General features: G+C 37.9%; 1 protein-coding gene across 4 annotated transcripts in view; it reads right to left on the bottom strand.

Moving 5' to 3' along the window:
* Positions 1–11507, bottom strand: part of ptprja (protein tyrosine phosphatase receptor type Ja) — a 29397-nt gene extending 17890 nt beyond the window's left edge. For all 4 annotated transcript variants that reach the window (XM_089129434.1, XM_089129435.1, XM_089129436.1 and 1 more), the window contains exon 1: positions 11288–11507. In XM_089129434.1, coding sequence (XP_088985560.1) covers positions 11288–11356 — 69 coding nt within the window. In that variant the 5' untranslated portion in view covers positions 11357–11507. The remainder of the gene's footprint in view (positions 1–11287) is intronic.
* Positions 11508–15869: the final 4362 nt, after the last annotated feature.

Genomic DNA, 15869 nt, shown 5'->3' with positions numbered 1-15869 from the left:
AATTATAGCCTACTTGGAAAAATATACAATACTTTTTATGAACACTTTTTGGTCACTACATGTTTCCCAGACATTCATGTCTTAGTTCACACAGTGTGGATGGCTTTAGTATTAAAATGTAGAAAATATAAATAATAAAGACTAAGCAGGTATATTCTATTGACAATCTATTCACAATCAGGGAGGGTAATATTTTCATTGGCCCGTTATGAAATTGACACCCACTGCCTGGCTGATTGCTTTCTTATCTGGGACATCTTTTGTCAAATTTGTAAAGGAAATGAATGATCTCTTTTTCTGACCCGCCACAACTTCCTATATTTGTAACAATAATACTGTTCTATACTCTTTAAACTCTCTGTGGTTATTTTTATTCCAGCCACTAACAAAAATGTGATACAATAAATATGAATAAAAACAATAGATAAAACACATTTAATCTATAATCATGAAAACTTTGGTCAGCTTATGTGTTTGATCATAATGCACTTGTTTGTTGGCTGAAACTTTTTAACCAGCTGCATGGATAACACACGGATGTGAAATGCAAATGAGGCTGTAGTCGCATTAAAAATTAACTAAATCCAAGTAACACATTGACAATAATGCATCCCAAAATTTGACTTCAAATACTGCTGAAAGGGTCAGTAAGCACCTTATCAAGGTTTTAGTTATACAGTATTCAGGGTTCATACACATTTTAACCAATAATTTTCCATGACCTTTCAGCACATTTCCATTCCTGAAAATGTCAGTCGACATTATAAGATTCAGATTATTTTATTTCATGCCATGACAGCAGTCAGAGCTATTTTCATGGCAAAAAATTCATTTACAAAAATACAAATATCATATAAATACAACAAAAAACAAAACAAATATAAACAAGAAATCATATTATACAATATTTTTTTTTAAATTAACATAAAAAAAAAAAAATCCAGAACCTTTTCAGGCATAAACTCATTAAATATGTCCTTCAAAGAAGTAACTTCATAAAAGAGCCTTCTGCTTGCGTTAAGTCGAGGACAATCTAATAAAAAATGTTTGACAGATAAGGGAATTTTACAAAACATACATAAAGTTGGGTCTTCACCTTTAAGCAAAAAAGCATGGGTCAAACTTGTATGACCCATACGGCATCTGGTATAGACCACTTGGTCAAATCTAGTTTTCAAATTGTAGAAAGTCTGTTTGTTATTTCCGGATGAGTTTCATACAACTTATTATTCTTGCACATATTCCACTCTTCTTGCCACTTATTTAAAATATATTATCGGTTAATAATCGGCCTGATATCTGATGGAGGAATTTGACAATCATTAACTTCCTGATTAAGAGCGTTCATTTCCTGAAAGTCCAACATGTCCTGGAACCCAGCAAAAAATAATACTGAAGAACTGATTTTGTAGATTATCCACTTTGGTTAAGATGCAATCCACTAAAGGGTGATCAATTTTTAAAGTATCCATTGCTTGAAGGCAAGATTTAGAGTCTGCAAAAATTATAGCATTTTTTTGTAGTGTATTTTCGATATACTCCAAAGCTAAAAGTACGACATTATAAGAATAAAAATATGCGTTTAAGTTTACCCTCAGAGGTTTAACAATAAAAGGGATGACAATTTATGTGGTTCAATACAAAATAAACATTTATATAAACACGCAAAATGTGCAAGATCTTTGAACACTGTAAAAAAAATTGTTGCTTTAACTTAAAAAAGTAAGTAACCTGGTTGCCTTAAAATTAAATTGAACTGGAAAAAGTGAGTTAATACAATGAAGGAGATTCATTTAATCATCAGAAACTCAAAATAATAAGTTCTCTCAACTAAATAAATTATTTAAGTTGACTTGACAAAACAAACAAATGTCTCAGGTTACGTACAGTATGTAACCATGGTTCCCTGAGAGGGAACGAGAGCTGCGTTGGCTAACGTGATGAGAACGCTCTGCGTGATTGCATCATGAAGCCTCTGTACAATCAGTCCAATGAGAGAGTAGGACGTCATGTGACATCATAGACCAGGAAACTATAAAGCACCCTTGAAATCAGACCGTGAGTTTCTGAAAAGGCCTGAAGCAAGTCGATCAGGGCATGCAGGAAGTATGGCAGGCGAACGCAGCTCTCGTTCCCTCTCAGGGAACCAGGGTTACATACGTAACCTGAGACATTCGCTTTCAAGGGAACTTCGAGCTGCGTTGGCTAACGCGATGGGAACCCCATACCCACTACGCCATGCTGAGAAATGCCCGTTCTGTGTGAAGTCCTTGCGCACACTAAGAAGCAAGCAACCTAGCCCCAGGAGTGGAGAGGTCAAGGTCATAAAATCTGACAAATGTATGCGGAGAGGACATCCTGCCGCATTACAAATATCAAGAAGGGAAACACTCTGAATAAAGGCCGTAGAGGCCGCCATACTTCTGGTAGAATGGGCCCGAACAGCCATAGGTGAAAGCTGTTCAGCCGCTTCACAAACCAATAATATAGCCTCGACTATCCATTTGCTCATAACCTGTTTAGATGCAGGGGACTCTTTCTTGAGTGACCCGAAGCAGACAAATAATTGTTCAGACTTACGCCACAGGGCAGCTCTGTGAACGTAGGCATCTAATGCCCGAACTGGACATAACAGGTTCAGTCGTTCCTGATCTGGGGTATTAAAAGGTGGAGGATAAAAGGCCTGCAGCACTATAAGGCCCCCAACATTACCTGGGACCTAACGAGTATAACCCGGTCTAGGGTATAGAAATGCTTTCACCATACCCGGTGCAGATTCCAGGTATAAAGGAGCAACCGACAGGGCATGCAAATCTCCTAATCTCCGATAAATGAAACAGCAAGGAGAAATGTTTTCAAAGTGAGGAATTTATCTGAAACCTCTTCAATGGGCTCAAAGGGAGCCAAAGCCAGACCCTCAAGTACAATGGCCAAATCCCAAGCCGGTGCTCTGAGTGCAGTGCAGGTCTCAACCTCATGTACCACCGAGAAAAACTAGTAATTAGAGGACCTCTCCCGATAGAAGTAACCCCCCAGAGGGGTGTGATAGGCCGATATAGCCGCCACGTGAACCTTTAAGGTAGAAGGAGATAATCCAGCAGAGAAACGGTCTTGCAAGAAATCAAGAACTGTACCAACAGGGCAGTTAACAGGATCTTGGTGATGTTCACAACACCAGATGGAAAATAATTTCCATTTCAATGCATATAGTTTCTCTCGTGTAAGGAGCTCTGGATTGGAGAATGGTTTCAACGACCTCAGTCGAGAGACCGGATTCTATGAGCCGGGCCCCCTCAGAGGCCAAGCCACAGTATCCAAACTCCAAATGAGGGTGAACTCCCGGGAGCAAAGATATCGGGAAATGCGTACCGGTGTAATGTTAACCACACCTAATACATCACATCCAGTCCAAGCAGAGCTGGATGTGTGAGGGAGAACCAAATAGAGCAATGCGTTGTACCAATGATGTGAAATGTCGACTGACTTTAGTTTGACCAAAGTTCTCCCCAAGAAGCTCCACCACCTCGGGGTGAGTCTCCATTCCCTGGGCCTCAGCCCCTGCCTCAACAGGATATCTGCTCTGATATATGAGACCATCAGTGTTTTGTCCGAAAGGACAAACACATGGTGACCTCTTGGGTCTGGCAGGAAGTATTGAGATTTTTGGGAATACCGCCATCACTTTTAGCCAATTATGTGCTAAAAGGTAGATGGTCCTGCCAAGTACCATCCGCCGAGCAACCACTCATGATCACCCCAAACTTGTGAGGGAAGCATCGGTCGATAGCATTATGCGTCGACAAGAAGCTGCATCCACGCATATTGAAAAGGTGCGGGGTGAGAAACCTAGGCCGAATGGGAGAACCCGATATTGGTATGCTTCGCCCTTCGAAAGCAAACCTCAGGAACCTCCTGTGATGAGGATGGAAAGATAAGTAAACGTCCCTTAAGTTTATTGAGAGAAACCAGTCCTCGGACTGAATCTGTGAAACAATCATATTTAGCGTAAGCATATTGAACTTAAGATTCTGAAACCTGCTGTTTCATTGACACAGGTCTATAGTAGGACGCAGCACCTCATCCTCATTCAGAAACAATGAAGTAATGGCTGTCTGCTGGGAGGAGGAATCCCTTCTACAGCTCCTTTTACAGAAGTGTCAATACTTCCTGCTCCATAACCAAAGCCTGCTCGGGTCCACCACTACGAGGAGGACCCCAAGAAATCTGGGCGGACGAGAACCGCACTGAATTCTGAAATCCTTTTCTATAGTGTGCAGGACCCACTGAGAAATGTGTGGCAGTAGTTTCCACACTGCCAGAAATTATACTAGGGGAACCAGTCTCTCAAGACTGGCCTCTGGATTTGCTTGAACAATTATTTCGGTGCCCTGAAGCGGTGAACCGACAGGGAACAACCGAACTGACCGCTCTACGACCCTCCTCGGAGGTTCGTATGGGGACGCTGACACCTCGGTGTCCTGAACGGCAAACCGGCAGGGAACAACCGAACTGGCAGCACTGCGACCCTCCTCAGAGAGTCACACCCCAGAGGTCGCCGAGGAGAAACGATTTCTCAAAACCGCCCCTGCCCCGGAGGAACCCTCAGAAGCCTGATAGCCTCATTTTTTGCAACAGGACTTCTTGTCTAAGCTTTATTAGAGAGGATGACAGTCCTCAGATCTTGCCTACCTCTTAACTAGCTTAGTTCCTACGACCCTCCTCGGAGGACCGTTGGATAAAGCAGGCACCTCGGCGCCCTGAAACGGCGGACCGGCAGGGAAACCGAACTGACTGCCCTTTTTTAAGGCTCGTTTGGGGACACTGAGACCTTGGTGCCCTGAAACGGCGAACCGGCAGGGAAACCGAACTGGCAGTGCTGCGACCCTCCTCAGAGGAGAAACGATTTCTCAAAACCGTCCCTACCCCAGAGGGGACCATGTATAACTTCATTATAAAGATAAACAACAAATCCAAAAAATATATATATTATCATAATCTATGACAAATGCTAATATAAACTAGATTTGTGGATAATACACATTGCTCTTTCTATTGTTGTAAAATATATTCATGAAAAACAAGACAACAAAATTCAAAAAGATAAATTATTTTAGATATAGCCAAGGCTACTAAAAAATTGAGACATGTTTTAAATGTTTAGCACAGCTGTTTAATGAGGCAACAACAAAGTGAACTATCCCTTTAATGACATAAATATTCATTTATATCTCACATAATGGCTTCAGAACACTTATAATAGAGTGCACAAAAAATTGATGGTCCTTTAGAATGTTTTTGTCAGTGTCTTTTGTGGGATTTAACAACAACACAGAATATTATTATAGGCACAATATCGGATTTGGATCGGCCTCGTCTAATCGATAAGTTACCTCCTGATCCGAATAGAAGGACGTTAAGATAGACAGGTTACCGGATCTGAATAGAAGGACGTTAAGACATATCTTATTAAACAGTTTTTGTATTAATCACATATTATGCTGTGTTAAAAATTAATTAAAAAATAAAAATGACTTTTCCAAAACTTTTTATTTTTTCAAAACCTTTCCACGCCTGGAATTTGTATTTTTCAAATTCCATAACTTTTCCAGGTTTTTTTCAAAATGTACGAACCCTGAGTATTATTGATTTCATGTCCAAGCCCATCTACAAGTAACAGATATGGGGGAAAAGGAAATTAAATCAGATATGGATTAAGGAACTTATTGTATAAAATGTGTTATTTTTTCATAAGTTCCTAATTCTTGGTATATCTAACAAGCTGTCACCTTACACCTGTAAAACACACCCTGGTGGAAAAAAAATATGCAAAGTATAATTGCAGCCATGCAGAATAATTATCATTATACTTCATGTGTGTTAATGATTGGTTACCTTGAGGTCTGCTATTTTGAAACAACTAATTTTGTACTAAGCATGACTTAATGTGTATTTAGTGTACTTTTGTGTACTAAATTGGAACAACTTCAAGTATACTTAGTATACTTTAAGAAAATCTCTATGTAGGGACTAATTACATGCTTGATTAGTGATATTAAAGTGTACTTCATTTGTGTTACAATAACATTACAAATTCATTATGAGTGTCTTTTAAAATAAAGTACAATTATTTTAAAGCGTGTTAAAAGTATACTTTTTTTCACTAGGGCACGCTTCACTAATGTACTCTTGACATTTCCTGGGTTCTCAGAAGAGAAGTTGCTGGGTAAACTTTTACAGTGGTGAATGGAAACTATAACAAATATAATTTCTGCCCTCACCATTTGATCCAACAAGATATCAATTTCCATCCCTCCCTCAGCCATTGTTAGAAACACTCAAATAGCAGCTTTAACACAAAGTATAGTCTTATATAATGTCTTGAAAAAATAAATAAATAAATATATATATATATATATATATATATATATATAGTATTATATTATAAATCTTTGCTAGATTTACTATATTAATAACAGGGCTGGGTATTGAGACAAATTTCACAATTCGATTCGATTTCGATTCACAAGCTTGCAATTCGATTCAATTTCGATTACGATTCAATATCGATTATTTTGGATATCAGTTACAATAAATAGCAATTTTTCTCAAGGGAATCAAATCTCTTAACTAATGCTGTAAACTATGGGAGTCTAGTTGTAGCCTATAGGCTTCATTAGCCTAATATGAAGGTAATAATGAACTGTTTTGTAGCTATACACACAATTACACTTTTATTTATTTTTATAATAAGAAGATTATATGAAATATAAACATTTAAATGGTGGCTGTCATAAAAACTTGCCAGCTTTATTCAAATATGCGTTAAATATTGAAGAACACTAACGAGTGTGGACTAACGAGTTTATGTGGGTTTTCTGAGGTAAATATGACGATACACGACATTGATTACAAGCTGTTTAACTGACGTCTTTCCACGGTTGAAACACTGATTGAGCGAATCAATGTGACATGATACGGATTTCGATAAGTTGTACTCTATCTTTTAACACACTTTCAGATGCTCATTCATGTTTATTTCGCGCTGTGACTGGTATTAAGCCGGAAGAGAGATCAGCGCTGCTGCTTCTCTTGAGCTGCGCCAGAGCGATCCTACGCCACAGCGCCAAAACGTTATTTATGTTTTTGAATTTCTAAAGAACATGGACGTAATTTGAAAATTGAGACTTTGTTTCATATCAATAGTAACAAAGGACAAAGATTAATGTGATTTTTTGGATGCGCGCAGCCGCAATACAATGTCCCATTCATTCAAATGAAACAGGATGACTAATCGATTCTTGAGATTTAGGAATTGATATCGGTTCGTAAAAATGAGAATCGATTAATATCGAGAAATCGATATTTATTACCCAGCCCTAATAACTTCAGAAAGTCACCACAGTCTGAAAGGGGTCCATACAAGTCAGTTGTAATCAGGGGACACTCATGCTGAGTATCTTTGGAAAGAACGTTACTAAATATATTAGTTAACACTTAAATTTAGACAAATATTTTGTGATAAATGTTTTTAGTGCACCAAATCAAAATACGTCGCATATGTTTAACTAGTACCTGCAGCTTACAGCTGCAATAATGAAAAGGACTGAAACTTTGGAAATGGCCTTTTAGTTCCATTTGGAAATCTTACTCGCACACTCATTTTCTATGGACTCTTCTTCTTATCTGCAGCCCTACAGATCGGCCCTTCCACAGCCCGCAGGAAAGAGGCCTTAACCAAAGTGCCACTTCAATTCCCATAACTCTAGAATAAAATACTGGTCCCTCCAGATATTACAATATCAAACCACACTAGAAGAAAATGGGGCTAAACATGAACAGACCAAAAACATACACATTCTTTATGATATATTACCACCACCAAAGCACTAAAAGTATACTAATATTTATTGATGTCAAACACATGCTAGACAACCGATAATCACATGTAGCCCCATTAGTCCTGTTTCAGTCAGACTCGACATTACTGTACATGTTTTTAAAAAGAATTATTAACATTAGTACAACTTTTAAAGTGTATGTAAACAGATTTAAGGAACTAATTCTGGTCAAGTTAGATTTAATTGTCCTAAATTATACATTCAAGTGCGTTTTCAAAAGTGCTAACAAAGTAAAAAAATGCATAATAGGGAAGTTAAGTACTGAAAGCAGGCTGTAAGACGTTCAGTCTTTAAGGTTCAACATGCTTCAGCAAATTTCCTTTAGTCAAACTGAAGTTGTTCTCTGTCCAATATGCAGGCATCACTTTTACAAACGAAAGTCTCAAACTTCCTCATTTCAGATTTAGACTAGATTGGTTTATGTGATACATCCTGCTGTGTTAAATGACTGTCCCCATCTAAAGAGGGTCAGAGATCTCAAAATACACACTACAGACTACACAGAGAGCTCATCGTCACATCTGTCTGCAGAAACATTGTAGGGGTGTTATTAGAGTCGCCTTTAAAAAGAGGATAGCATTACTGTAATACAGTAAAATGGTCACATGTACTACTATATGCACAAAGAACATTGTTGACTGTATGAAATGTTTGTGCTTATGTTCCACTATATATTTCAATCATTAGAGACTGTATTGATTTCCAATTTTAGGCTACAAAGTACATGCAAATTCAGGTGGCAGACACCATATTTGCATGTTACTGTTACTTCCATTTGGTCAATGTACAGATAAACCTACAATCTTTTCCAAGCCATGATGAAAGACTACCACACATAACACCCCTCTGAATGGGTGAGTATGTTTGAACTTTTGTATACATGTATAAAAACCTTTTACTACAGATTTAGTAAAATAGAGTTTTCTCTGAAAGTGATATGGAAATTAAGGCAGAGGCATGTCATGTAGAAAGTCGGCGACAGGACAGGAAATGAGAATAAGATATAGAGAGACAAACAGCTGCGTGAATAAAATAGCCTTTACAGTTGAAATACATATAATATTAGTTGTATGACCAGTATTTTACAAGAATAATTTATAAGTTACACAGAATAACGGCTTTAATTGCATGTTAGCAGAAATGTTACATTATTGTTGTTCGATTTTATGACGCCTGACATTTTAAGTTGTGCATATTTCAACTAGCCTAGCCATGCCATACAATAAACCATTGAATACTGTGAATGAACAGACCAGAATTTACATTGAACACACAACTGTGATCTATTCCACCCAGAATCCTTCTACAAGAGGGCATTATTAACTGGACACACAGAGCTTTATCTGACAGACGACTCAATTTCCAAACTTAGGGAAATAATGAATTTCCAAATTTTGGAAATGGAGAACATTTTAAATTGCACAATTGTGGCCAGTGCTTCTGTTTTGTTTACTTTTTCAGTTCAATCAGTGTTCAGTGTTAGACAAAGCAACTCAAAAATGTAACTAGTTAAGCTAAGAAATTCACCAAAAAAATGTAACAAGCTACAGATCAAATAGAAGACAAACATTAAAATAAAACATTCTGAACTATAAACAATATTTAGAACAATAATAATACATTTAATAAAAAAAATACATAATTTATATTAAAAAAAGGTTTAAACTGTAAACATTGTTCCAAACGTGTGTAACTGTGGCATTCACAGGACACTATACAACTTGAAATTTCACAAAAAAAGATCTGTGCCATAGTCCAGCGATGGTATCAGATGGTAAAACCAAATTTTGTGAGACCACTTCATTCATTCATTTAATTAAACAAGTATAATTGAATATAGCAAATTATCCCTGCCTTCAACCTGATGCTGGAAGATACTCTAGTATGGATGATGGTTAGATGAATACAGCAATTTAAGTCTACTTTTATTTATTAATTTTGAATCCATGGCATGCATATAACCCCGAATATGTACAATATGCAAGCATGTCACGTTATCCACCCATACAGCCAAAATGGCCTGCTCCTGCCGTAAAAGAATTCTTCTTCAAACAGCAACACCACCCATTATACAGTTATCGCAATAGATGGCTGCAGTGATTAGAAATGAGAGGGGGATCGTTGGGGAATGTACACCGTTTTCTTTTCCCTGTTCCGCGGCTCTATGTCACAGTTTCCCCTTTTCTCTTCTACTGCCCACAGCAGTTTATTGGGCAGGGCATTATTTTCATGAGACATTTATGCAAAACACTGCACTTTCCTGATGGTGTTAATTGCTGCACATCAAGGATTAAAGGAACTTGGCACGCATATTTGCACAAGAGGATTGAACAGAGGTATATCATAATATTATCCCCTACCTATATCCTCTAGGTACATCAGGCCGTGGAATCATCATTTGGTTTCTTGTAAAATCAGTGCAGGCAATTCCTTAAAATCACAGGCCTTATCTAAGTTTGGACCAAACTGTCCATGACGTCTTCACCCAAGTTACACCAGTAGCTCATAAGATTATTTGGTATCAATTTAACAAGGCGCTGCTTTGGTTTCAGAAGCAACAGGTATAAAACGACAATACAAAATTATTTTGAAACGAGAAGTGAACTTCATGTAAAAGGGGATATCTAATCATACCATCGCAGGGAGGGTCAGAATCTTGTATCTGGGTGAAGTTTATTATAACAATTTAATCCATAAAGGACTGTCAAAAGAAAAACTATCCCAGAAATGACTGCTGTCAATTTGCCAGTCACACCAACGCACACTGAGATGAGACGAACATAAGAATTTGCATAGATAATTGTTGCACTTCTGGTTAAACAAAACACCATGGAAAAATCTTCACACATATTTAATATCGAGATTGGCATTAAAAAACTACTGAAGTAAGCCATCTTAAAACGGTCATTTTAATTTAACAGATAGATGGAAATATTATCAGCTTATTCACAACACTATTCACAACTGTGCGATGTGCAAGTTGCTGTGGTCAACAGTTTTGGGGAAGAGTTTGTAAGTAGGAACAGAACTTGACAACTTTCCACGACCTCTGATCAACTCAAAACAAAATGTGTCAATTTGAATAAAGGTAGCTACATTGAATTCAACTGAATTGAACATTATTATTTTTGTTATCTCATAAACGCAGTTTAACACACACCAGAACGTGTCATTATATTTCCAAGTACAACAAAACGTAAATCGAAGTTCCAAAACAACGTTAAACAGTTTCTAACTCTTGCGATAACTTCAGAAACTCTGACGAAGTTCACTCACACAGGATGTCACATAAGCGTGATTAACTTTAAAAGAGGCACGAAAGTATCAGATTTGAAAAGAGAGAAGAACGCGGATCTAAAACATCAACACAAAAACCCTTGTACACTTACCGAGACGAGCACAGCAAACAAGACAGTTGCAAGTAAGACACTGGCCTGAAGTAAATAATGCTGACCCATAGTGGCAAAAAAAATGTTTGTCACTTCATAATTGGGTTAATTTCTCAGTCTTTGTTATCTATAAAACTGTCTCTGTCTATTGTGCGCGATGAAAAGGCGAGATGCTGCTCATTCCTGGTTCAGGTGCTCTTAAACTTTTCTCTTCTCGGCTCTTTCTCTTCTCTGGGTGAAATGGGCGGGGGGAAATGATTCGCCACGCCCATCGATGTCTTAGGCTTTATCCCCAACAGACATCAACAACATTTATAACAGCACCAGCGGACGTTCACCCTTATACAGTCATTTTGCAGGCGTCAGTTTAGACAAGCAAGACTGAGCCTTCTCAAAAATGCATGGAACAACGAAGCTGATAGTTAACCGTTCTTTAATCAATTTACCCCCAAAATTAAAATGCATAAAGTTGTGTGCATGTAGGCTATCATCTTCTTTTACGCTTTAGCACAGGCAAGTTTTAATTTACATTTCTGCATTTGGCAGACACGCTTATCCAAAGTAACTGCATTCGTTTTATCAGTAAAACGATTCACGACCTTGGTGAAGAGAAACTTTAAAACGTAGCCAAAATATTGATTAAGTGCAAATGAATAAGGATCTCAAAACAAGTGAGACTGAACGACAAGACCATAATATATTAGTTGGAAGGGGGCTCTCTCTATTCATAAATGCAAATTGTCCAACGCATTTGTCATGGTAAGCGTTTTGTCCACTGATTTGTTCCGTTGATTTATTGATGTGATTTATTTATATCAGATGTGACAAGTGTTGTGTTGGCGATCAGAGAGATTATAACGTGCCATCAAGACTATTTTTAGATATCAGAGTGTAAACATTTTTGTAAGGGAGAATAATTACAGTAATAAAAATCAAACCAGCTCAATTTTTTTTATTTCTCCATCAGTATTAAAAACAGGGTAGGTGATTTTTCAAGATTTTTTTTTTTTTTTTTTTTTTTTTTTGCTGGTTAAAAGTCTCTTCACATCCTGTTAGCAATCAAGTTAAGTGGTCTATGTATATCATCTGTGCGAGGCGAGGCGTACTGTATTTGTCCAATCATTGCATTCGGTCCGAATGCAACAATAGCCTATGCATAATATAATAATATAATATCTCCGTGCATCCTGCTTACGCAGACATCACACGTCACCAGAACGTTTCATGCTATGCAGAACAGACGTCTGATTTTGACGAATTGAACAGAAGAAATGAACTTCTGTGAAAGAAGGCGTAGCCTCAGCGCACACCTACCTATTATGTAATCGCCACAGACCAATGGTAGTACAAAGGTGTTTACCAGCTAAAGCAAACTTTTCCAGGGAGTTCGGCTTAGCAAGCTGTTAAAACTCCCAAAACAAACTCCTCAAAGTTTGATTTTGCTTGAAGTATATCAGGGCCTTTACACTACAGACGTCAGTCACCGAGCATCGCAACCTAAACAGCAGCCACCTCTCACCCCGAAAATCCACTGGATGCGTCTGCGGCGTGGAACGTCAGTGCCACGTTTTTGATGCGTCCCTAGTTCGGTGTCAAAGTCCACTGGAAGCATCTCTGCAGCGGACTTCTAAATTTACTGGATCGTCATGCCGTTCTGTGTCTGACTTCCTGCCCGGTACGATGTGCTCTGTGCTGCTTGACGCGGCGAAAATAGATCTGCTACCTGAGCGGCGCGGAGAGTTGCTTCTGGGACGCTTCTGTGACGCGACGCTTCTCAGGACTTTAGAGCACTGACTATAATGGCCACGATTAGCTCCGGCATCCGCGACGCTGACATTCTGCGCTGCAGTGGATTTTAGGGGTTATGCCCCTTATGCTTTGGCCACCTCAAGCTTATGCTGTGTTCATGCCATATCTGCTGTAATTTGGAAGAGATAGAATCCTGTGATATTACAAGAGCAGTTTGTGACTCAAGTTGTTTAATGGGAACGCTATCAATGCCGAAATTAATCTGCAGCAGTCAGGTGATCCAGGTTCAGTCAGGGCTCTTTAAGTTGTTAATGTTCATTATTATTTTAATGCTATGTGCTTTGAAACATGAGCTAGTTAAACACATCTTTATTTTGTTTGCTCCCTGCTGAATGAGTTGTGGCTTTGGAGATGCGCTTTGGAGATGAAGGGATCTTATGCTCAAAGCTATCTCACTTGCTAACCTCTCAGAAAATACCCTACCTTTCATTTACATATCAGCCTTCCTGTTATGGCCCCTTGGCTCAAGGAGTAGCAACATGAATGGAGAATCCATACAACATAATTAAATTTGCACAAATGTGTATTTAATCATCGAAAACAAACATAACAAGATAAAGATACAAAACAACATCAAGCCTTGGACTGGAGAGGGTGAGAAAGTCAACAGGACAACCAAACATCAAGACCAAGCTCCTAGCCTCCAGCTTCTTATGAGATGATCAATGATCAATTCTCCACACCTGTTTCACAGCAATTACCCCAAGGACACAAATATTGTTACCTAGAGACACCTACTGGAAAAAAAAAATACACCTTGTGATCCATCACACTTCCCAAACAATTGGCTTTATGCACAGCTGCACTACTTCCTGAACTTCAGCCAGCTCCTTGTTTCCTGTCTGCCATTATTGGCCAAATTGATTAATTCAGGTGTGTCTGATTATTGTTGCCATGACTACTGAGGTCAAGCACACCTGACTTATTCAATTTGACCAATAATGGCAGACAGGAAACAAGGAGCTGGCTGAAGTTCAGGAAGTAGTGCAGCTGGGCATAAAGCCCATTCCTTTATGGACTGCAACTGTGCATGAATGTGACAATATCACAACACTTACAAAGCCACAAATTGGCATCAACATCTATTCTTGCTTACATCTCATCTCACTATTAACTACTTATTTAAATCATCACCGTGTATATATATCTAAAAAAAAAAATCTATATTGTGCTTTGTTTGTAGATTCAGCAAACTGATCAGCAGTAATGTGAATTATAACAGTAACTTGCATGTTGCATATTTCATTAGGTCACATTACTTACTCCAGCATTTCAGCCTTCCTGTTTGTCAATTTAGGACTGTCGTGTTTCCGGCTTCTAAACACTAGATTGAAAGATTACTTGTCCATACAAATACTACTATAGAAATAATTACAGTAAGTGGGTCTTTAAAATGCCCACACAGTTTTATTTTATTTTTATTGGTAAGGTTATGGAGCCGTTTTAAAAAGGAAGCTGAAAAACAATCCAAAGGCCCTTACAAACATCAGATCATATTATTGGAGATATGCAAAAATCCAGATAATCAAGAGTTTTTTTCCCCACAACTGTAAGTTTTTATTTTGTTCATAAACAGTTTAGCATGCAGTAATCTTGATGATTTGGCACATCAGCCCCATAACAGTGTTGCATTGTAAATGCTTGTTGTGGGTGCAGTTTTCTCTGCTTCGTGTTTCACTGTTCTCTGTGTTGCAACAGTTTTTCTTTTTTTGGGGGTGGGATAGGGGGAGGGGGGTCTCAGTCCTGTTCAGTGAACTATGCAGTCTTATGGGTAACAGAAAGCAAGCAAGAGTATAGGGCAAATGCAGTGACTAAACAGGAAGTGGTCATAGAGATCTCTGGTGGATGAAACAGTGAAACGCTTATCTCCCCGCTCACAATAGAAGCTTTTTTTTTAGTCTGCACTGAGCACTAAGCACTTATATAAGCTGCAGTTGTATTTACTTTGCTGAAAACATTGTATATGTATAAATAGTCTATAGATGTTTGTACATTAATTTAGCAAGTCTGAAGTAATTTTTTATTTTTTTTTTAAAAAAGAAAATGAAAATAGTGATGCTTAACTTCCCACCACAATGGGTGTTGTGGGTGGTTGCCAGTGCATTAGTATGGGGAGGTTGTTTTTTTTTTTTTCTTCTTTTTGGTTGCAAGTTGTTCTTGCTGTTTGTCCATGTCAAAAACAGTTCAGTTCTGCTTCCTAGATATGGCTGGCCTTCCTCATAGGCAAATAAATATCACTTATAAAAGTAATACCATCCTCCACGACAAGTCACAAATTTAAAGAATCACTAGTTAAAGTATCAGCAAAGAGTAAAGTGAAAACCCTTTTAATATACCGTATAACCGTTTCTCTTCAAGTCATGTTACATTTATTTTTGCTGTAAAATCTTGACTGATTTTTATATATGTAAGAATAACTTATATTGTATAGTACCCCAGTGGAGACAACCCTATACAAAAAAGTATTTAAAATACATTTATTTCATACTAAATACAAATCCATTAACATATACTGACAAATCGCTTGAGACTTACTGATTATTGGGACTTACTAAATATTACAATTAAACTTTATTTGGAGTTGTTGTTTTTTTATTGCACAATGCACATTTCTCAACATTAAGCCTAAATGTGTTTAATGTCAATATTAGTAAGGATATTATGATCTCTGTATAATATCATTGTCACAGTCCTCGTCTGCACCAGTCTGTCTTGTCATCAGCACTACACTTCCCAGGATCCTCTTGTCTCCACTCCAGTAAAATCTCCAGTG

The sequence above is a fragment of the Pimephales promelas genome, chromosome 1 (assembly GCF_988280905.1).
Source record: "Pimephales promelas chromosome 1, fPimPro1.hap1.1, whole genome shotgun sequence".
NCBI classification, from domain to species: domain Eukaryota; kingdom Metazoa; phylum Chordata; class Actinopteri; order Cypriniformes; family Leuciscidae; genus Pimephales; species Pimephales promelas.
Note: the sequence above shows the minus strand (reverse complement) of the source record. Positions and strands in the feature narration are given on the sequence as shown.